At 50.8% G+C, this 21,110-nt stretch overlaps 1 protein-coding gene across 1 annotated transcript; it reads right to left on the reverse strand.

Annotated features, from left to right (window-relative positions):
- Positions 1–543: 543 nt before the first annotated feature.
- On the reverse strand, positions 544–17,099 carry Fhip2b (FHF complex subunit HOOK interacting protein 2B). The gene is made up of 17 exons (XM_051160807.1): positions 16,987–17,099; positions 10,301–10,379; positions 7,304–7,476; positions 6,152–6,256; positions 5,938–6,060; positions 4,631–4,867; positions 4,301–4,497; positions 3,925–4,033; positions 3,628–3,704; positions 3,011–3,200; positions 2,346–2,491; positions 2,114–2,242; positions 1,893–1,983; positions 1,628–1,771; positions 1,152–1,292; positions 862–962; positions 544–703 (listed from the first exon to the last, which is right to left on the reverse strand). Exons 1-17 carry the CDS (start codon positions 17,029–17,031, stop codon positions 565–567), a joined length of 2,226 nt encoding a protein of 741 aa, XP_051016764.1. The 5' UTR covers positions 17,032–17,099; the 3' UTR covers positions 544–564.
- Positions 17,100–21,110: the final 4,011 nt, after the last annotated feature.

Genomic DNA, 21,110 nt, shown 5'->3' on the forward strand with positions numbered 1-21,110 from the left:
GCTTTGGGCATCTGCCATGAGGCAGTTGGGAATTTTGCAACAGTCTCCAGGAGGGCAGAGCAGGGAGAGGGGGCTTCCTGTGTCCCCTTCTCTGTCTTCTTCACTGCTGCTCACACAAGGAGCCATGAAAGACCCTGCCAAGTCTCAGCAGCTTCCATAACACCTAACACGACCGACAGTTCTCCGCCCTCATCTCTCTGGACTGGATTCCTAGCCAGTGTCCAAGGCAGCAGTTCGTTTCCCATGGCCCTGGAGTTGTCTCATGTTGTGGCCCCGGTCACAGTAGAGCAGGGGTAGTCACACAGCACATGCAGGGCAGGGTCTAGGTGCACACTGACCATCCTCCAGCTGCTCCAAAGAGGGCCCCTGAGAATACCACTGCCTTAGAAGCCGGCACCTCCCTGAAACCTCAGCTCATGTGGTCAGCAGGCGAGACGGCCTGCAGCCGATGTCCCCAGCAGGGAGGACAGAGTGGCAGCTTGGCCAGGCAGGAGGCCGCTCCGCTCTCAGTGGGCAGAAGTACAGGCAAGAGTCTTCCTTCCGCCCGCTTGCCATGCTCCTGGCTCAGACTTGCCCTTCCGGGGGTGGAGACAAGTTCAGGTAAGGACCATGTGGGGGGAACTTGACAAAGGCAATGGCGGCCAGCTCCTTGCAGAATTCTTCTAGTACTACCACGCCCTGGAGTAGGGTCTGATGGTCCAGACTGTGGAGAGACAGTGGCAGGGGGGGAGGGGGGCGGGGGGACGGTGTCTGCATGTGTACTTACAACATGACAGCCCATGTCCACAAGGCTTGACACAAGACAGAGTCCTCCGTGCTGCCTTCCCGACCCTGGGCACCCCACTTCCCTTGGCTACTTACTGCTCTTCCGGAATCTGGCCCATCAGTTGCTTGCGCACCAGAAGCAGCTTGCCCGGAAACTGGGGTACCCTCTGAATTCTTTGCATTAAGTCCCCAATCACCTAGAGTCCAGAAAGGACTAAGATGAGAACTTGACAACGCCCCACAGCTGCCACCGGCTCTGCCATCCCATAGGAGGTGGGAGGATTGGATTGGAAAACCTGTGCTGTTCCTGACTCTAGTAAAGGGTATGGACTCCATTCCCACCCCTCGCCCGGCTCTGTTCCTTCCTGTCACGCCCTCGTCCTTACCCTGACAAGCACAGAGAACAGGCTCCTACAGCCAGGGGCCAGGTTGATGTAGGGATCCAGAAGGTACTCGTGGATATGGGGGTGGGGGAACAGGGCGAGCCGGGACAGGACTGAGGTCACTTGTAGGTTCAGGCTGTACGGCTGTAGGGAACAAGATGGACAACATTGAGTGTTGGCAAGGGGCGGAGAGCATTTTTGCACTCCCCAAGCAAGAAGGCGCCTGGCTGGTGTGAATGCATGTGGGGGTGGGAGACTCACGTGATCTGTATATGTCATGGATTCCCTGGGGCTGAGGGCCAGAGCATGTTAGGGCGGGTGGAGAACAGGCGAGACAGGGCTTCCCGCCTGGGGGAAAGGTAATGGGGCCGTGGAGCTAAGGAACCCAAGAGGGGTCCACTGCGGCCACCAACCCCTACTCTCCTGAAAGGCACAAGGCCCAGCCTGGCGCTCTCCCTAGGCACAGTCTTTGCGGCTACCTGATCCAAAATCCGGGCCATGCGATCAAAGAGCACTTGGAGGAAGCGGCCCTCAAAGAAAGGCCTTTCAGGCTCATGAGAGTCCAAGGGTGCTGGGCCCAGAGGCCAACCCCAGGGGGCCACACGGGAGCTGCACTCCTGGAACTGAAGCAGAGAGGGAAGAAGAGTTGAGGAACCCCATTAAAAATGATGTGGGGGTGAGGCTCGTGTCAGCGGGACATAAAGGGGCCCAGCAGAGGAGGGGAGCCACAGACCCTTCACTCACCAGGCCATAGGCATCATGAACGTATGTGTCATATCCATTCTCCCCTAGGAAGGCTGGAGTCTTGGCTTCCTCAGGTACCAGGCAAAGGAAGCTAAGAGACAGGGGCCTAGGTGTGGAGGCGCCTCCCCAGGTCTCCCCCCTCTCTCTGTGGTTCACAGGGTCCCCCGCCCAAAACCAGAACAGAATTCAGGCGACTCTGCTTTGCCTAACCTTCTCCCCACCTGTTAACGATCTCCGTCACTGCTGTTTTGCCATCTGAGCTGGTGGCAGGAGCCGGGGGAGGCTTTGTGGAGGGCTGAAGGCCAGCATCAAGGAAGCCATCGGTGAAGTAGGGGTCTTCCTCCAGATCCCTGCAGGCAGGGAGACACGCACGCACGCACAGAGGGATGAGTGGGTGTGCATGGGTGTGCTGTGCTGTGGGCGGCACCCCGCACCCCTCTCTGTGTCACTTACAGGGTATCCTCATAGCTCTCCGGCTCTGGTGAGCCCCGGGCCACATATAGGCGGCCCTCCAGGTTTTGCAGGACCAGACTGCGGATGACTCGCTCATGGGGCTTCTGCAGCAGTTCCTCAAATAGCCGCAGGGTGGCAATGCTGATCTAGAGTGAAAGAGGGCAGTGGGGGACCCTCCTGTCACCCTCCTGGCGCACCTCTCTCTCCTCTCTCCCTCTCCCTCTTCCCTCTCTCTCTCTCTCTCTGTTTTTCGAGACAGGGTTTCTCTGTGTAGCCCTGGCTGGAACTCGCTCTGTAGACCAGGGTGGCCTCTGCCTCCTGGGTGCTGGGATTAAAGGCGTGTGCCGCCAGCCACCGCCAGGCTCCTGGCTGTCCCATCACCTTTCCCTTGTTTGTTAGGGGCTAAAGGAAGTGTCCCGTTTCTCATTTGATGTGCCACCTCAGGCAAACTCACTGACTTCTCTGTGCCTCAGTTTCTGTATTAGAAAAAATAGGAGGACAGAGCAGTTCGCCAAATACCAGAAAACCATGACAAAGACAGCGTGGCTGTCAATTACATATTATCACTGCTTTGGCTTGAAGCCTGAGGCTGAGCTACCCGGGCCAGCTGAGGCAGCCCTGTGGGGGCTGTGGAGCAAACTGAGATGAAGGCCCTCCTGCCTTACCTCGTCAGAGAGGTGGTCACAGTGCGTGATGAGGTGTGTGCCCAGACTTTGGGGGCTGTCCTCTGTGGCTGCAGGCTGCTGGTCAGTGCCCAGGAGGAAGGTCATGGCCTCCTGCAGCAGGGCAGGGGAGTGCAGCTGTCGCAGCAAGGCTGTCAGCAGGGCAGTGGAGGCCAGGATGCTCCGCTCAGACCTGTGGGGAGAGGGAGAAAGCAGAGGAAGGTCAGTGGGAAAGCAGAACCTTCCCTGTTTTCTTTCCATTGGTGGCGAACCTCCCCATCCCTCATGAGGTGCTACAGTTAGAAGTAGGAGGCTGTGTTCCAGCCAACGGGGCTTAGAGCCATGTGCGTGTTAGACCTGGCAACGTTTTTGGTTGAGACAGGGTTTTTCTGTGTAGCCCTGGCTGCCCTGGACTCACGTTGTAGGCCAGGTTGGCCTCGAACTAACAGAGATCTGCCTGCCTCTGCCTCCTGAGTGCGGGGATTATAGGCGTGCCCCACCATGCCTGGCTAGACCTGGCATTATTAACAGTAGGTCCCTGGCCTCTGTTATGGCAAGAGGCTTCGTAGGGTGACCAGACACAGACCAGAGCATGAACAAGGGATTTTATAGACACTTACACATGCAGGAGCTGGGGCTGCAGGGTCTCGACAAACAGCTTCTCAGCCACAGCCTTTGCCAAGGCATCTGCAACCACCTAGGAGCCAGAGGGCATGTCTCCTGTACTCACACCCCATCACATTTATGCCAAAAAAAAAAAAAAAAAAAAATCATGTGTCCTTGTGCAGCCCCCAAATACTGGCTAACCAGAGCCCGGCCGCCATCTGGCCCCAAGTCACCGTGCACCGGCTCCCCTTCATCACTGAGACACCTAGTGGAGTTAGGCAAGCACCCTGGTCACACCCGCTCCCACTCACTGTGTGTGCCTCTGTGATCAGATGGTCACAGTAGTCAAACCAGCCCAGGAAGGCAGCCAGAGCCTCCTTCCCAGGGAAAGAGGCCTCATCAGACGGGGCACTGGGTAACCTAAGAGAAAGGGAATCGGGAATCCAGAAGATGAGCAAAAACCTTCAGGGCCTTTCTGAAGGATAGCTGAGAGGCCCCCCACTCCACCTAGAACCTCTGCTGCTGTGCTCACATAGCAGAAGTGATGATCCTGGGAGGCTGGGAAGGGCCCTGGGGACCGGTCGCTCCCCCCTCCCACCCCTACCCTCCAGGAAGAAGATAGCGAGCAAGGCTGCCTAGTCTATGTAACTACCAGCCCCTGAAGATATTTCCAGGCCAGGAACCCACCTCCAGCTGATGCCCTCTAATGTGGCAATGTCTGCTGGGTCAAGGCAGGCAGGCATGGACCGGTACAGTTGGCAGAGGTGCCCAGCTATCCCCACACAACAGGAGGTGCTTTGTGTCAGGTAGGTGGCAGCTGCTGGTGACGCCACGCTTACCAGCAGCAGGATGTTCTCTTGCGCCTTCAGGGCCACCCGACTCTTCTAGGGAATGAGGAGAGGAAGTCTGAGTCCATGATTCTCCTCACCCCTCCCCACCCCTGCCACCCTACCCCTGCTACCCTACCCCTGCCACCCTACCCCTGCCATCCTACCCCTGCCACCTCTGCGGCCACACCTTGCTCTTGCACAGCCCAAGCAGGGAGGTGATGAGATTGCTTTCCCCGGGCCCATTTTCTGGCCCTTTGGTCTCCGCAGGCAGGTAGATGTTCAAGGCTGGGACACCACCATGCTCCCTATCCAGTCCAGGATCCCCACTGGGAGCATCACTTCGGGGACAATCCTTGTCCCTGTAGCCAGCTACATCCTTAGCTGTAGACTCTTGGATTGTCTTCTTACCTATAATCTTTTTACCCTGCAAAGAAGGTAGGGTGAGGCCAAGGTCAAGGTCAGAAAGGAGATCACTCCATCCTGCGCACTTCCTTGAGCGTGCAGGGTTGAGAGTCGGGTGTGGCGGAGCACTCCTGTAATCTTGGTGGAGGATCACGAGTTCAAGTCCAGCCTGGACTACAGAGTTTCCCCCTGTGTGTCTTGCCAGGCATTGTAGTATATATTGTATTTCCAGAACTTGGGAGACTGAGGCAGGAGGATTGTAAGATTGAGGCAAACTTGGGATATATAGGGAGAGCCTGTCTCAAAAAGCCAAAAGAGTCAAACCAAATAATTAGCTCATTGAATGAAGATATTTGCTATAGGAGACTTAGAGACCTGAGTAAAATCCCCCAAACCCATGTGAACGTGGAAGGAGAGAACTAACTCTAGAGTGATTGTGACCTAAATGCACATGTACTCATGCATACACACACACACACACACACACACACACACACACACACACCAGGGGCTAGGAATATGGCTTAGTTGGTATAGCGCTTGGCCAGAACATGTGACACTCTGGGTTCCATCCTTACCACCCCATAAACTGGGCAGAGTGGTAGGTACATGCCTACAACTAAACACTAGTGAGAGAGAGGCAGAGGGATCAGAAGCTCATGGTCACCCTTGACTACGCAATGGATTTGTAGCCAGCCTGGGCTCTATGACACACCTCCTACCCCACCCCCCAAAAAAAATTCCAAACTGCACTAAAAGAATGCAGAGTGGGTTTTAAAAAAATGAGCCTTGGGCTGGAGAGATGGCTCAGAGGTTAAGAGCACGGTCTGCTCTTCCAAAGGTCCCAGGTTCAATTCCCAGCAACCACATAGTGGCTCACAATAATCTGTAATGAGATTCAGTGCCTTCTTGTGGCGGACAGGTGCACATGTGGGCAGAATACTGTATAAATAATAAATAAATCTTAAAAAAAAATATGAGCCTCATCGTAGAGTGCATGGGAGCACTGTGTTCTGCTGCTTCCTCAATGGGGTCACGAGTGCTTGCCTCAAGGGTTCTGCCCCACAGCCAGGTCCCCACAGAAGCACCTACTTCCAAGATATAGGCCAGCAGCTCTGGGTCCTGCTGTATCTTAGAACAGAGGACGCTGGTGAACTGAACTTCTTCCTTTTCCGTGAGGGATCCAGGGACCGTCCCTCCAAGTCGGAGAAGTTTCTGAAAGAGGAACAGGACAGAACCCCAGAGGAGTGGGGTGTTAGGGAAGGGAAAGCCTTAGCCTCAGACACCCTGTGTCCTTGGTCCTCACCTGCACGGGCCTGTGGACATTCAGGTAGTGCAGGAGTGGGTGCTGCACCTGGGCCAGGACCTTGCTGAAGAACTGGAACACCTGCTGTCGCATGCCTGGGGGATACTGAGACGGAGTATTCTGTCACAGGTGAGGCCTCAGCCCTCAGTCTGAAACACTCCTCTCCAGAGCCACGGGGCTCAGTGGCCTTCTTCCCTGCTGGGCTTCTTTCCTTCCACCCAGCAGTTCTTCCTCCTCCCCCCCCCCCCCCCCATCACCCCTCACCAAGCCCCCTTTCCTGGATCAGTTCCTTTCATGACTGGGTCGTTAGTGAACACAGTATTGCATCTGTATCTACTGGTTTTATAACTGTGGGTTTCATCAGCCTCAGACCAAAACTATTCAGAAACATGTACAGACCTTTTTCTTATTACCTAATTATTGTAGTGCCGTGAGTTTTATAGTACTTATATTTATTAGTTATAAGCAGCCTAGAAATTATTTAAAGGTACAGGAGAGTGTGTGGAGGTTATCTACAAACACAGTCATCCATAGGTATTTGTGGGACCCTGGTTCCAGGAATCTATCTTTCTGTTATTCACCATCTATCCAACATCTCTCTCTCTCTCTCCCTCCCTCCCTTCCTCCCTCCCTCTCTCTTTCCTTCTGGGCCCCATTTAAATTTTTATTTTATTTATGTGTGTGCGCGCGCACACACACACATGTACCTCATTGTACATGAGGAGGTCAAAGGACAACTTTGAGTTCTCTCCTACCACGTGGGTCCCAGGAACTGAATTCAAGTTGTAAGGCATGGTGACAAAGCATTCACCCACTGCGCCATCTTGCTGGCCCCCAGATCCATTTTATATAAGGGACTTGAACACTCACAGAGTTTTGAATCTGAGGGGAGGGGTAGCAGGATCCTGGGACCGACTGTCTGGGATTGCAAGGACCCACTGTGTGTGACTATTCTGTCCCTTAGTCCCCAGCTCCTAGAATAGAGGCCAGCAAATGGTAGGTCCCTCTCTGCTGAGTGATGGGGTAATGATGTATTCTAAGTAACAGTGGCAGTACTTGGTCCCTCAAGACAGAGGGGCACAGGTCAAAAAGCATGGAATTAAGGGGCTTGACTGAGGTGGAAGTTTCCAGATGCCCCAGGAGCATGCCCACCTCCGCTTTGCCCAGAGTGCACAGGGTCTCCAGGATCTTGTGTTGTAGCAGGTATTCCAGGCAGGGTCCAGCCTCACCAGAGGACGCCTGCTGCTTCTCCTCATACACCAGGATGTCCAGCATTTGCTTCAGCCGCCAGGGAATATCCGTTTTCTTGACTGGCGTGTTTTCATCTAATCGAGGTCAAGGACAAGGGTAGATGGCATGAAGCACATTAGACCCTCTCAGGACCAGCCCAAGAGGAAGTCCCGCCTTAATGGGCTGAGTGCCACCAGGAAATGGAAATTTACAGCTGATACTTGTATATTTAGAAAGACAAAGTGTGGGGCTGGAGAGATGGCTTAGCAGTTAAGAGAACTGTCTGCTTTCCAAAGGATCCAGGTTCAATTCCCAGCACCCACACGGCAACTCATAACTGTCTGTAATTCCAGTTCCAAGGGATCTAATAACGTCAACCAATGCAAATAAAATAAAAATAAATTAATAATAATAAATAAATAAAAAGTGGCTCCACGTGGGGAAGGGGGTGGGGGTGGGGGACTGTATCTGACACGAACTTGGGTACCTGTGATTTGATCACTGCCCCTTAGCAATGGGGCAAGGGGAGGAAGACCCCACATGTCAGAGGTCTAGGGGAGGGGAGTAGGGCGGAAGAGGGAGGGAGGGTAGGAATAGGAAGATACAAGTGAGGGGATTACAATCAGGATGTAATCTGAATAAATAATTAAAAAAAAAAAAAAAAAAAGGCAAGGTGGCAGGGGATTAGGCCAAGGATACAGCCTGATGACTGAGAGTGTGTGCTTGCCTTAGTATGTCATGTGTGCAGCAATAATCCCTACTAGGGACTCCTCATGGGACCAAAAGGAGGACATAGGTCCATAGAAGGAGATGTTTTGAGAGTGGCCTGTCTATCCCAGGCGTAGTGAGCAGTTATGGAGTCTGTCCAGGCTACTTTTCAGCAGTTTCCTCCCTAGCAGCTTCTAGGGCCTGGCCTTGCCCCTCTTCTACTCAGGGAAGTCAGAGGAAAGCACAGCCGATCTGTCAGTCAGGAGGGTGATGCACCTCAGTAGAGAACATTTTCCCCGCTGGCCTTGGAGCACCCCCTAGCTTTCCTTTAAGGCATAGGCTGTTAAGCAAGGCAGCTTGCTTCACTGTCTCCCTGTAACTCTGGTCTAGAGATCACTCTGGAAACTAAAGGCCTAGATGCAGAGAAAGGGCCCAGATGAGACGGAGGACTCTTAGCTTTAGGCTGGGTTTGGTGGCATACACTTGTAATCTCAGCTTCTCAGGAGGCTGGTGAGGCAGGGGTATTGCAAGTTCAAGGCCTGGCTGGGCCACAGAGTGAGTGAGTTCAAGGCCAGCCTAGGCAACATAAGCGAGATCTTCTTTCAAAGCAAAAAGGATCGAGGGATGTTGCTCAGTGGGGCGTGGAGGTGGGGTGGCCTGCCCTAGGTTCAATCAATCCCCAATACACAGAGAGAGATAGCATATGATTTAGTATAAAAGAGGGGCTCCCAACTGGGAAGAAATTCTTCTCTTACCCCAAAACATGTCAGTATCTAGAGACATTTATGTATGTCACAGTTGAAAGATGGGAAACTAGGGCGCTAGAGAGATGGCTCAGAGGTTAAGGGCATCGACTGCTCTTTCAAAGGTCCTGAGTTCAATTCCCAGCAACCACATGGTGGCTCACAACCATCTGTAATGAGATCTGGTGCCCTCTTCTGGTGCACATACAGGCAAAACACTGTGTATTAAATAAATCTTGAAAGAAAGAAAGAAAGAAAGACAGACAGACAGACAGACAGGAAACTAGAATGGAGTAGGGAGAGACCAGAATTGCTGCTCAACAGACAGCACAGTTATCTCCTTTCAACACAAATAGCCCATCCGCCAAGACAGAAGGAAGCCATGTCTAACAGAGGCCCCCTCCCAGTCCCCCCAACCCCCACCCGCCAAGGCTTCCCCAGAGGGCTTTTAATTTCATGGTCTGGCTCAAGCTGGAAAGAAAGCTCAGACATAGTCTGAACTCAAGGAAATGGAAAGCTAAAGGATATAGGATCTGGTAACCAGGCAACCAGGCTTACAGCCTACGAAGCACCCAATCAGATTCTGACCCTCGCTGAATCATTATGGTGGGTTAACACATATGAATGCTTTGACCCTTGGAGATATCAGCTAGGAGAAAAAGGACCCACACATCATGTTCCACTTCTTAAGGTTACTTCCTAAGGTTCATGCAAAATAAATTTTTTTTTGTCTTTTTTGTTTTTGTTTTTTGAGACAGGGTTTCTCTGTGTAGCCTTGGCTGTCCTGGATTCACTTTATAGACCAGGCTGGCCTCAAACTCACATTGATCCGCCTGTCTCTGCCTCCCAAGTGCTGGGATTAAAGGCCTGCGCCACCACCGCCTGGCTAAAGCAAAATAATTTATTGCACATCTTTCTCCTCTCCCCAACTCTCTAAGACAAGGTCTCCTGTATCCCAGGGTTACCTTGACCTTCTGATCTGCTTGCTCCCATCTCCTAAGCACTGGATTACTGGCATTCACCATCGCCCGGTTTATGCAGTGAGGCCTGAATGTAGGTCTCTTATAGGCTAGGCCAGCACGCTACCAACTGAGCTACATCTAAACCCTGCTGCATTGCCTTTAACCAATAGTCCTAGTGATAGTCACTTGGGACAGAAGGCCCAGGGGCTGTACCCAGCTGGAAACTAAAGCAAGTGGAGCCACCTTTACTATGCAGAGCCAGGCCTATGAGGTCCCCAGTCTCCTTGTCCTCACTCATAAGTCACACAGCTCCTCTCCTAAACAGGTCCGAGTGGGGCCAACAATTTAACCATGAAGACCCGCAATGGCTAGGGCTCTGGGTCTTGCTCCCATCTGTCTGTCTCCCTGGCTCAGCCCAGAGATGTCCTGATGTCCACAACCCTGATATAACCTTCCCAGACACCTGCGATCACTTCCCAGCTCTCTCCTAGGGTCAACAGGCTTACCTGTGCTTTCGATATAGTAGTGTGTGATGCCTTTCCAGTGCTCCACAAAGGCCTGCAGCAGGTCAATGCTGGGCTCTCGCTGCAGAGAGAGTAGACACAGTGTTTGTGGAAAGGCCAACCAAGGGCCCACTAGCACCAGCGCTCACAGGAACATGTGCCTGTGTCAACATCCAGTTGGGTGAGTTCTAGGTCCTAGAGAAAGCATTCTGTTCCCAGCTTTTGAAAGGGAAGATTCATTCATTCATCGCTCCAGGACACAGCATCACAGACTCCTCAGCCCACAGGCTCTGTCCCCAAGAAGCAAGCATGTTGAAGGAGGAACACATACAAGTATTTCTGCACAATCCGAAATCCATACATGCTAAAGAGGGGGACTGTAAACAATACAGGGGACCTGAGAAGAAAGAGGATGAGAAAGCTTTTGGGTTCCTTTGTTGGAATCTAGGAAGACCCACATCCAAGGCCATGGCAGGCTCTACTCAGTCAGACGGTTAACACTTCTTTGTTTTTTGAGACAGGGTTTCTCTGTGTAGCCTTGGTTGTCCTGGACTCACTTTGCAGACCAGCCTGGCCTCAAACTCAGTGATCCAGCCCGCCTCTGGCTCCCGAGTGCTGCGATTAAAGGCATGTGCCATCACACTCAGCTCCGTTAACACTTCTATACCCTCTAAAGGAAATGCCTTACTATCGAGTACTGTTGTCTTTTGTCCCAGGCCACAGTCGGCACCCCTCTTACCCACCTCCTTCTGTCACCTGGAGGCTCCTGACATTGCTTTCTGCAAGCCCCTCAACTCCCCCTCCCCAAAAGTATTCTCTCCTTCTTGGCACCCTAGCTGAACTGAGGGTGACTAACAGCCCTGATAACAATAAAAACAACAACCACAACAACCACCTTCTTTCTTTGTACAGAAAATGCAGAAAACAGCTGATAGTGGGGTCCCTAGCTCTAACTGATACATCCACACACATCCCTACACCTAAGGCTTAGGGAACATTGATGAAGTGGCGGGTGTGTGTGTGTGTGTGTGTGTGTGTGTGTGTGCGTGTGGAAAGGCTGGACTTGCTGGACGACCAGGACATCTGCTGCAAGATAGTGACAGGGAAGCCACACTCATGAAGTCTCAACAATACGGTCACCTAATCAAGACTTGAACAATGACAACATGAGTTGGCGTGCCAACATGGATGGGGTGGGTGGAAATTCAGATGGCCCCAGTCCTAGAGAAGAGGCTACAGACAGGTAATGGCTGCTGAAAACTGGAGAATCAGTCTTCCCCAGGGATGAACCCCCTGACAGATTATCCAATACCAAATAGTCAGCCCCTAAACACGTGTGCATATGAGCAACACTAAATGGACTCAGCAAATTGTGTGTGTGTGTGTGTGTTGTGTGTGTGTGTGTGTAACAAAAATAATTACAGAAGAGGTCATTAATGTGAGAGGGAGTTGGGGGTATGGGAAAAGTTGGGGGGTGGTAAGGTGTAGAAATGATCTAAATACAGCACTCATATAAAATTCTGAAAAAAAATTTTTTTTGAGGAAAGGAAAAAACTGTTTACAGGACAGAAAGGCGGCAGCAGCCCCTACCATGGGTGTTTACCCTCTAGGTCTTTGCTCAGTCCACAATGTCCTGGGATCCACCATTCCTTTACCCTTGTCTAGGTGCTAAGAGTCCTCAGTGAGGTCCGTGGACGATTGGGCAGCTGTCTGAAAGCCTTGGCCCTAACTCCCACCTGCACACATGGCTTCCTAGCTCAGCCCTTTATGGTACCACAGAAAAGAGCATCTTCTAGAATCACTTATTTGGTACATGTCTCTGAGTGGCGTCTGGGTGCAGAAGGCTATCCTACATGCCACAAACAATCTAACAATAACCAAGCTTACAGGAATGTGCTGCCACCAAGAAAAGACTGCAAGAGTGCACCCCAAACCACTAATTATGAGAAAGTAGAAGTGGAAAAGGATCTCTTAAAGGGAGTCACTTCTTTTCAAAAAAGATTATTTTCATCATCGTCATCATCATCAATACAATGCTCTGCCTGCACATACACCTGCATGCCAGAAGAGGGAATCAGATCACATTATACATGGTTGTGAGCCACCATGTGGTTGCTATTGGGAATTGAACTCAGGACCTCTGGAGGTGCAGTCAGTGCCCTTAACCTCTGAGCCACCTTTCCAGACCCCAGAGGGAGTCATTTCTAGGGCCTCAGTGAAGACAGAAGTTTGGTTCCCAGAACTCATGTTAAGATGTTTCTCAGTTGTCTGTAACTCCAGCAGCTGAGGATCCAACACCCTCTTCCAGCTTCCATGGGCACCCGAACACATGAGGCATCAGTATGCATACACACGAAGTAAAAAACAAAATAATTCTTAAAGCCTGGTGTGGTGGCGCACACCTGTAATCCAGCACTCGGAGAGGCAGAGGCAGGTGGATCTCTATGAGTTCAAGGCCAGCCTGGTTTACAAAGCAAGCAGGAGAACCAAGGCTACACAGAGAACCCTGTCTTGAAAAACCAATAATAATAGTGATGATGATGATGATGATGATAATAATAATAATAATGATAAATCTTAAGAAAAGAGGGACCACTAATAGGTACCTTCCAAGGACAAAAAACAAAAATTCCAACTGGATCAAATTTCAGTAGTACAAAGATGTTCCCAGCACAAAGATCTGGGCAGAGTGCATTAGGGAAAAGGGCAGGAGGACCTTGTGGTCTCCAAGGCCAAGTCAAGAAGCCTGAGCTGTGTTTTTTAAGGCAGCAAGGTCAGTGCCACCTTCAGAGGAAGATTTTGGAAAGATCTATCTGGTAGTGTCGTGCAGAAAAGAAGACAAAGGTAGGAAGATGTTTAGCTGGCCAGGGCAACAGAGAAGTAAGGAACACCTAAGTCAGAGACTCTGGAACATTCCCCACCCTCCTTGCAGGCGGTAGACTCTTTCAAAGTGAGTCATCACTAGGTGTGGTGACGACCTTTAATCCCAGTACTCAGGAGGCAGAGGCAGTAAGATCTCTGTGAGTTCAAGGCTAGCCAAGTCTACAAAGCAAGTTCTAGGACAGCGAGAACTACAAAGAGGGATCCTGTCTCCAAAAAAGTAAAACAAAAAAATCAGATGTAGGATCAGTGACTCTTCTAGAAAGGCATTACCCACAATCCTTCAAGATAATCCATCCCAGGCTAAAAAGACGGCTCATGTTAAAGACCTTGCTGCTGAGTTTGACTCCCAGGACCCCTGACCTCCATATGCATGTTTGTGGCACGCACCCCATGCACATGTATATTAAACAAACGCAACAAGAAGATATCTCATCCATAAGGAGTGACCTGACTCATCATATAGACTGTGAGCTTCCCGAGAGCCAGGGCTGTCTTTTGGTTTTTTAAATCAAGGTCTCGGGCTGGAGAGATGGCTCAGGGGTTAAGCACACTGACTGCTCCTCAGAAGGTCCTGAGTTCAATTCCCAACAACTGCATGGTGGTTCACAGCCATCTATAATGTGATCTGATGCCCTCTTCTGGACTGCAGGTGAGCACTGTATAAATAATAAATAAATAAGCCTTAAAAAAAAAAAAAAAAAGGCTGAGTGGAGGTGGCACATGCCTTTAATCTCAGCACTTGGGAGGCAGAGGCAGGCGGATCGCTGTGAGTTCAAGGCTAGCCTGGTCTACAAAGTGAGTCCAGGCCAGCCAAGGCTACACAGAGAAACCCTGTCTTGAAAAACCAAAAAAAAAACAAAAACAAAAAAAACAAAAAAAACAAAACAAAACAAAAAACCCAAAACAGAACAAAACAAAATAAATCAAATGTAGCCCTAGCTGTCCTGGAACTTACTCTGTAGACCAGGCTGGCCTCAAACTCAAGAGATCTGTCTGCCTCTGTTTGCCAACTGTTGAGTATCACCACTGCCTGGCTAAGGGCTGTGTTTTGTTTTGGGGTTTTTTGACACAGGGTTTCTCTATGTAGCCTTGGCTGTCCTGGACTCGCTTTGTAGACAGGCTGGCCTCCAACTCACAGAGATCTGCCTGCCTCTATTTGCCAAGTGTTGGGATTAAAGGCCTGTACCACCTCTGTCTGGCTTAGGGCTGTGTTTTTTGTTTTGTTTTGCTTTTGTGTTTTGAGACCAGGTTTTTCTGTGTAGCCTTGGCTGTCCTGGACTTGCTTTAGAGATCAGGCTGGCTTAGAACTCACAGCGATCTCTCTGACTCTGCCTCAAATGCTGGGATTAAAGGTGTGTGCCACCACACTTGGCTGTGTTTTTTATCTGGCAACCCCAGAAGGGCGTTTACCAACTCCCAGGAAGCTCCCAAAGATACTCCTGCCATATTTTCTTGTCCTGGAAAGTCCTTGGAGCCTCAGCCAGCACCCCGGTGACCTCACCAGGGTTTCTGTGATAGGGTCTCATCCAGTCTCAGATTCCGTCTATACGTTCCAAAAAGCCTTGTGCCAGACTTAATGAAAAGGACTCTTCATGTAAGAAAAGGTGTCCCAGGGAAGGCAGAGCAGCCACCGAAACCTGGCGGACAGGAGAAAGCAGGGCAGAGATCTCTACCCATGAACCTACTACTAGAAACCAGGCCAAAGAAACCACAGAACAACTTCCTCTAGAAGATAGCAGTATGTTTCGAAAGAGCCATGAAGATTCCTACCCAAGCAGTCAGAGTGGGTCATCTTCGACTTGGTGGTCCAAGGGAAGACCTAACGCCCAGACAGAGGCGTAAGTCATACTTTCTGTATGTGGTCTGTATGCAGGTCACCTCCTGGGACCCATGTCCCTTCACTCCTGCATCTTTAGCCCCTGGTGCCTGAACTTTCTGCACTCAGAGTGTAAGGATCAAGGAAGCTTAGGGCTAACCACCCTTCCAACCCTCCTTGTATTCGGGCTGTGTCCAGAAGGATGAATTAGTTTATCAGATTGCTTTTTTTCTTTTCTTTTTTGATTTTTCAAGACAGGGTTTCTCTGGGTAGCCTTGGCTGTCCTGGACTCACTTGTAGACCAGATTGTTTTTTATTTGGGACAGGAAGAAAAGGTCATTTCGGAAACTCTCCCTTTTCCTTCGGGTATCCCAGACCCTGCTCCTCACAGCCAAGCAGGATAGTGATGGAGGGAGGGTAGGCTCCTTTACCAGTTTTAAATGATAGCTGTGGCACACACATCTTTAATCCCAGCACTAAGGCAGGCAGATCTCTGAGTTCAAGGCCAGCCTGGTTTACTGAGTGGGTTCGAGGACAGCCAGTGTTAGTATTCTGCTTCAGTCTGCCTACCTGTGATGTCATGGCCCTGCCCAGGGCTACCCCCTCCTCTTGCTCTTTCTCTCTCTCCCTCCCTTCTCTTCCTCTGTCTCTGTCTCCGTCTTTCTCTCTCGTACCCCTATCCCCTTTCCTTCTCCTCCCATGCTCATTTAATAAATTCCTCTACAACATAATATCTGGTGCCTTATACCTTATATTCTTAATTTATTAATCATTAAACGCCAGGGCTACAACAAAGAAACCCTGTCTCAAAACAAAACAAAAAACAACCAACAGTAATAAATGCTCTGTCTGGGGTGGGAATGTGGAGACAAAAGGGGAGTCGAATCCAAGATTGTTTCTCCAGAGACAATTTGATAGACTAAACACATCAATTAGAGTGTGTTCTCAGCTGGGTGTGGTGGCTCGCGCCTTTAATCCCAGCATTTGGGAGGCAGAGGCAAGAGGATCGCTGTGAGTTCGAGGCCAGCCTGGTCTAAAAAGTGAGTCCAGGACAGCCAAGGCTACACAGAGAAACCCTGTCTCAAAAAACAATAAATAAATAAATAAATAGAGTGTGTTCTCATACAATGAGAAAAAATAATTAACTTTCCAGATACTTTCTTGCAAGGGGGCTGAATGAGGTGGGAGACGAGGCACATGCGCTCCCAGAAAGAAGATCCAAACACAAACTGACAGTTGTAAAAACAAACAAACAACTAACTAAAACAAGCCCCTCCGGCAAGCCGACCTCTCTAACTCAAGGTCAGTTTGGCTCAGTGGCCTGAGATAAGCAGCCCGCAGGGGGCTGCTTCCGGGTTCCCGCGACCACCTATCCCTGCAAAGCTCTCTATCACTTTCCTGGAGACTTACTCAGGGCCACAACTCTCCACTCTAAGAAAGAGGGAACTCAGTGCAAGAACTCCTGGGAGTTCTCTAGCAGCTAAGAGGGTAAGGGGAAAGCTATTTACAATCCCAGGTGAGCAGGAATGGAGGAGCGAGAGGAACCGGGAAGGAGGGCTAATAGGGGCTGAGGAGGAGACGTAGGGCAGATCCAGGAGAAAGGACTGGTGGTGACAAGGGAGCATTTGGGGAGAGAAGTTAGAAAGCAAGCAGAAGCTCTCGGGTGCAGGGAAGGTAACAAGAAGCGTAGGGATCACGGGAGTAGGGCACAGGAAGCATAACAGGAAGCGGTGCGGAGGCAGGATCGAGGGATCGGGGCTCAGGATCACGAGAGTAGGGCGTAGGATCAGGAGAGCTGGGCGCAAGACCCTGGGAGCCGGTTGGTCTGGAGAGAATCCCGGAGCTAGGCGCTCCTGGGCGGCCGCGACCCGAAGACGGAGGCCCGGAAGCGGCGTCGCAGCCAGGGGAGGGGCCCTGCCCAAGGGGCCCGCACCCGCCTGCCCCCACCGCCCGCGCCCGCCCCTCCGGTCCGACCGGGGCCCGGCCTCACCGCCCCCACGGCCTCCTGCAGCAGTGCCCCGAGCCGGCTCAGCATGATGGCGGCCCGGCCCGGCTCGCGGCCCGGCTCCGGGTGGCAGCGCGGCGGTGGCGGAGGAGGCGGCCCAGAGGGCGGGAGGCGGGACCCGGCCCTGGAACCCCGCCCCTGCCTGAGGGCTGGGGGCGCTCTCAGCCTGGAGCTGGCCAGGTCCTGAAGGAACCCGCCCTGGGGAGCTGATGTCACCCCAGACCTACCCTTTCCACGTCCCTTTCAGTAACACCCAATTCCTCATGCATCCTTACAGTCCTACCCAAAACAGTAGCCCTAGCCACACAAGGCTGTGTTGCATTTAAAATGTCCGGGTCTTGAAAAGATGTGTCAAGAACACTTCAAAAGGTGAAGCCATAGTGGGGAGATTTGATAACTTTCCTATTGATATTGACAAGATATTTAAATGTAATGGGTTAGGACTATTGGGTTAGGTTATGGTTAATATTAATTTCACCTGTTTAGTTTTGTAGTTTTTTTTTTTTAAAGTGGTTCTTGGAAAAGACAATGGGTAATGTTTGCAGTTCGATTAGGGATTGAGGGGAAAAGTCCCTACCAAATCCATCTCACATTCCCACACTGGAGGGAAAGAAGGCAAGGCCCTCCGTGCACCATACCCGCAATCCATCCCAGCACTCACTGGTACCAAGAGTTCAAGGAGATAGTGAGATCATGTGCTACACATACAGACAGACAGACACACATACACACACAACATACAGAGAGAGACAGAAAGAGACAGAGGCAGAGGTATGAAAAGCTTAAAACAACAAAAAACAAGAGCTGCATGAGACTCTTGGTTCAACTCTCGATAGATAGATAGATAGACAAACAAATGCCAAGCATAGTAACATAAGCCTATAATTTCACCCCTTACCAGGCTGAAATCTAAAAAAAAAAAAAAAAAAAAATGGTGAGCTTTAGGATAGCCTGGGCTGCATAGTAAATTCCAAGCCAGTCTCAGAAACAACAAGACCTCAGAAACAAAGAGTTGGGCATATAAACTGGCCTTGGTGTCACATGCCTTTAATTCCAGCAGAGGCAGGGGGACCTCTATAAATTCGAGGCCAGCCTGATCTACAGATCAAGTTCTAGCAGAGCCAACACTAAAAAAGGAGAAGAAGAAAAGAAAGAAAGAAAAGAAAATGACACATGCCTGTAATCCCAGCATTCTAGGAGGCAGAGGCCGGCAGATCTCTGTGAGTTTAAGGCCAGCCTGGTCTACAAAGTGAGTCAAGGGCAGCCAAGGCTACGCAAAGAAATTGTTTCAAAAAACAAACAAACCAAAGCATTAGAATTAGGTTCCCAGCTTATACATCTTCCTGTGTGTTGTGAGTAGGAAGCCTGAAGGATTCTCCGCAAGGCTTTGTTTTAGGGGCCAAGAGCCTCACTTTGAAGGATTCTAAATTCTCAAGAGTTTCAAATCCTTTGGCACTTAGTGTGGAAATGTGTCCCACCACGAACCTTTCCAGTCAATCCAATCATATGGCGCTTCCCTTGGTCACCAGTGAGCTTGACATTCTCTGCTATGGCCTGTGAGTTCCAAGTGGACAGACAGGGCCCACACAAGAACACCTCTACACAGTCCACAGATGTCTGATAGCATGTGGGGAGCCCAGCCCTGCTATCCATCTCCAGCGCTGGGCAGCTGGAGGCGCAGCCCTGTGGAAGAGTACTTGCTTAACTTACTCAAGACCCTGGGTTTCATCTCCAGCAGTAACCACTCCCCTGAAGGCCCTCCCCACAAAAAACGAGGCAGGAAACTGGCCCTGCCCGCCCCACCCCCATACATCTTCTACTCATTGGTTTTATGTAGCTTTGGGTTTCAGGTAAAATGTTCTCTCATTTGTTGGAAGGAGTGAAACAATCTGTCCTATTGGCCTCACAGGTTGGTTTCGAGAGCAAACAACACTGTGGACATAAGACAACTTTACTTAAAGTCATTGTTCAGGGACTGGGACTGGAGCTCACTAGGCAGACTGCCTACCTAGCATACACATAGCCTGGGTTGGCTCCGCAGCACCAAATAAACCAGGTGTAACAGCATATAGCTGTCATCTCAGCACTCAGGAAGTGGAAGGAGGAAGATGCGACTTAAGGCGGTCTTCAGCTATAAATCCAGTTCAAATAAAATCAGTGTTTGGGTTTTTTGTTTGTTTGTTTTGAGACAGGGTTTCTCTGTATAGCCTTGGCTGTCCTGGACTCACTTTGTAAACCAGGCTGGCCTCGAACTCATGGAGATCCACCTGCCTCTGCCAGGGATTAAAGGCGCCACCGCCCGGCTCAGTGTTTGGTTTTGACTGGTTCTGATCTACTGGCTTTTTGGCCAGCTGCTCCTCTCCCCTCATACACCCACATCCCTTCTCCTTTTTGATCTTCAAGATAAACTGCCCACTCAGCCCCCTCCATGTTGGCTGCAGGTAGGAGGCCTCGCCAAGGCAGTCAGAGTCGCCACCGCCTGCCCTGACTCCACCTGACCCTCACGCTCCTTCTTCAGTCACCTGTCCTCCATTCCTGCTTCTTCCTCTGCCCGGGGCTGGCAGTCAGCTTACCGCCTACTGGTCTCACTTTCTGTTCAGATTGCCCGCTGCACAAGCACCTTGGGGCCGTGGGGAGGCCAGTGTATTTCAGGTGACCCCTCCCTCTAACCATGAAATACGGGTTTCTGTCTCTCGGAGTCCCTGGAGAAGTGGCAAATAGCACTCTGTCTAGGCCAGCCCTTGCTCCTGTGTCCTAGAGAAAGGAAAGTTACTGTGGGTACTGTCTTTCCGCCCCCTCCAGGTCATGTGAAACCCTCCCTCCCCATGGCTTTCTCAACCTGATGTCGCTTGCCCCTCTGACTCAGAGCTGGGAGCTTATAAGGAAATAAATGTGGGCCAGGGATGTCGTTCAATTGGTGGCGTGCACACCTAGCAAGCAAGAGGGCCTGGGTTCGAGTCCCAGCACTAAAAAACCATGCCTGCTGGTGCACGTTTGCTATTCTAGCACCTGTGAGGCAGAGGCAAGAAGGATCAGATGTTCAACCTCACATACAAGGAGAGTTGGAGGCCAGCTTGAGCTATGTAAGACAAATAAAGCCTACAAATATGTGGTCTATGCCTGTGATCCCAGCACTTGGAAAGCAAAAGCCGGATCAGGAGTTCAAGGACAGCCTTGGTTACCTGGCAAGTTTAAGGCTAGCATTTGCTAAAGGATGCCTTATTTCAAACAAAACAACAAAACGAAACAAATGAATAGATAGCTTGGGCTGGTGGCCTAAGCCTATACTTCTAGCTACTTGATACTGAAGCAAAATAAAAAAAAAACTTCCTAGGCTACAGAGTAAGAGGTCAAGACCAGTCTGGGCAGCTCAATGAGACTCTGCCTCAAAATATTAAAAAAAAATTTTTTTTTAAAGGTAAGAGTACTGGTTATGGTAAGGGGCTTGCCTAACATATGCAAGGACATAGATTTGATTACAAAGGGGGGATGAAAACAAATAGATTTAGGGACCCAAAGCAACCTTTTAATTCCGAGCAATTACCCTTCCCAGCATGATCACACACACACACACACACACACACACACACACACACACACACACTAGACAGGGAGTGCCAGGATCTGGGTAAAAACAAAACCCAGACCTGGGCAAAATATATATATGTATGTATGTATAATTATATACACGTACATATGTGGAGAGGCGGGGAGGAGGAGTGCAATTAGGTAGGGCAGGGAGTCAGGGAAGGAAAGCAGCCGAGGGTGCCCCAATAAGTTACATTCTGTAGAGAGCACAGTAGGGGATGCATGGCAATAGGGGATCTGGGAGCCTGGACTCTCAGAGATGCACCAAGCTAGGCCTCTCAGTCCCATCTAAGGGAGGCCGAGGCCTGGGCTCAGTGGTCCCTGGACAGGTGCTAGAAAGGGTGCATCCTAGCTGGTTTGGCCTGGAGGCTGGTGGTGGTGAGGCATTGTGTGAACAGCAGCTCTGCTCTTAGCCACAGCTTTGAAGAGGCCCTGGGTCTCGAGCAAGAGGCTTGAAGCTTAGGGGTTGCAAAGTACAGAACAGACAAGCTGGAGGGAGGATGACCTCCCCACTGGAGGCA

The sequence above is a fragment of the Acomys russatus genome, chromosome 18, assembly GCF_903995435.1.
Source record: "Acomys russatus chromosome 18, mAcoRus1.1, whole genome shotgun sequence".
NCBI lineage: Eukaryota > Metazoa > Chordata > Mammalia > Rodentia > Muridae > Acomys > Acomys russatus.

Bases quoted from the DNA above. Each gene is read 5' to 3' on its own strand.
- Fhip2b (XM_051160807.1), bottom strand. From the start codon at position 17,031: ATGCTGAGCCGGCTCGGGGCACTGCTGCAGGAGGCCGTGGGGGCG. The intron at 6,257-7,303 runs GTGGGCATGCTC...ACTCCGTCTCAG, and splicing joins GCACTCTGGGCAAAGCGGAG to TATCCCCCAGGCATGCGACA. The intron at 3,705-3,924 runs GTGAGTGGGAGC...TCTGGCTCCTAG, and splicing joins TGATCACAGAGGCACACACA to GTGGTTGCAGATGCCTTGGC.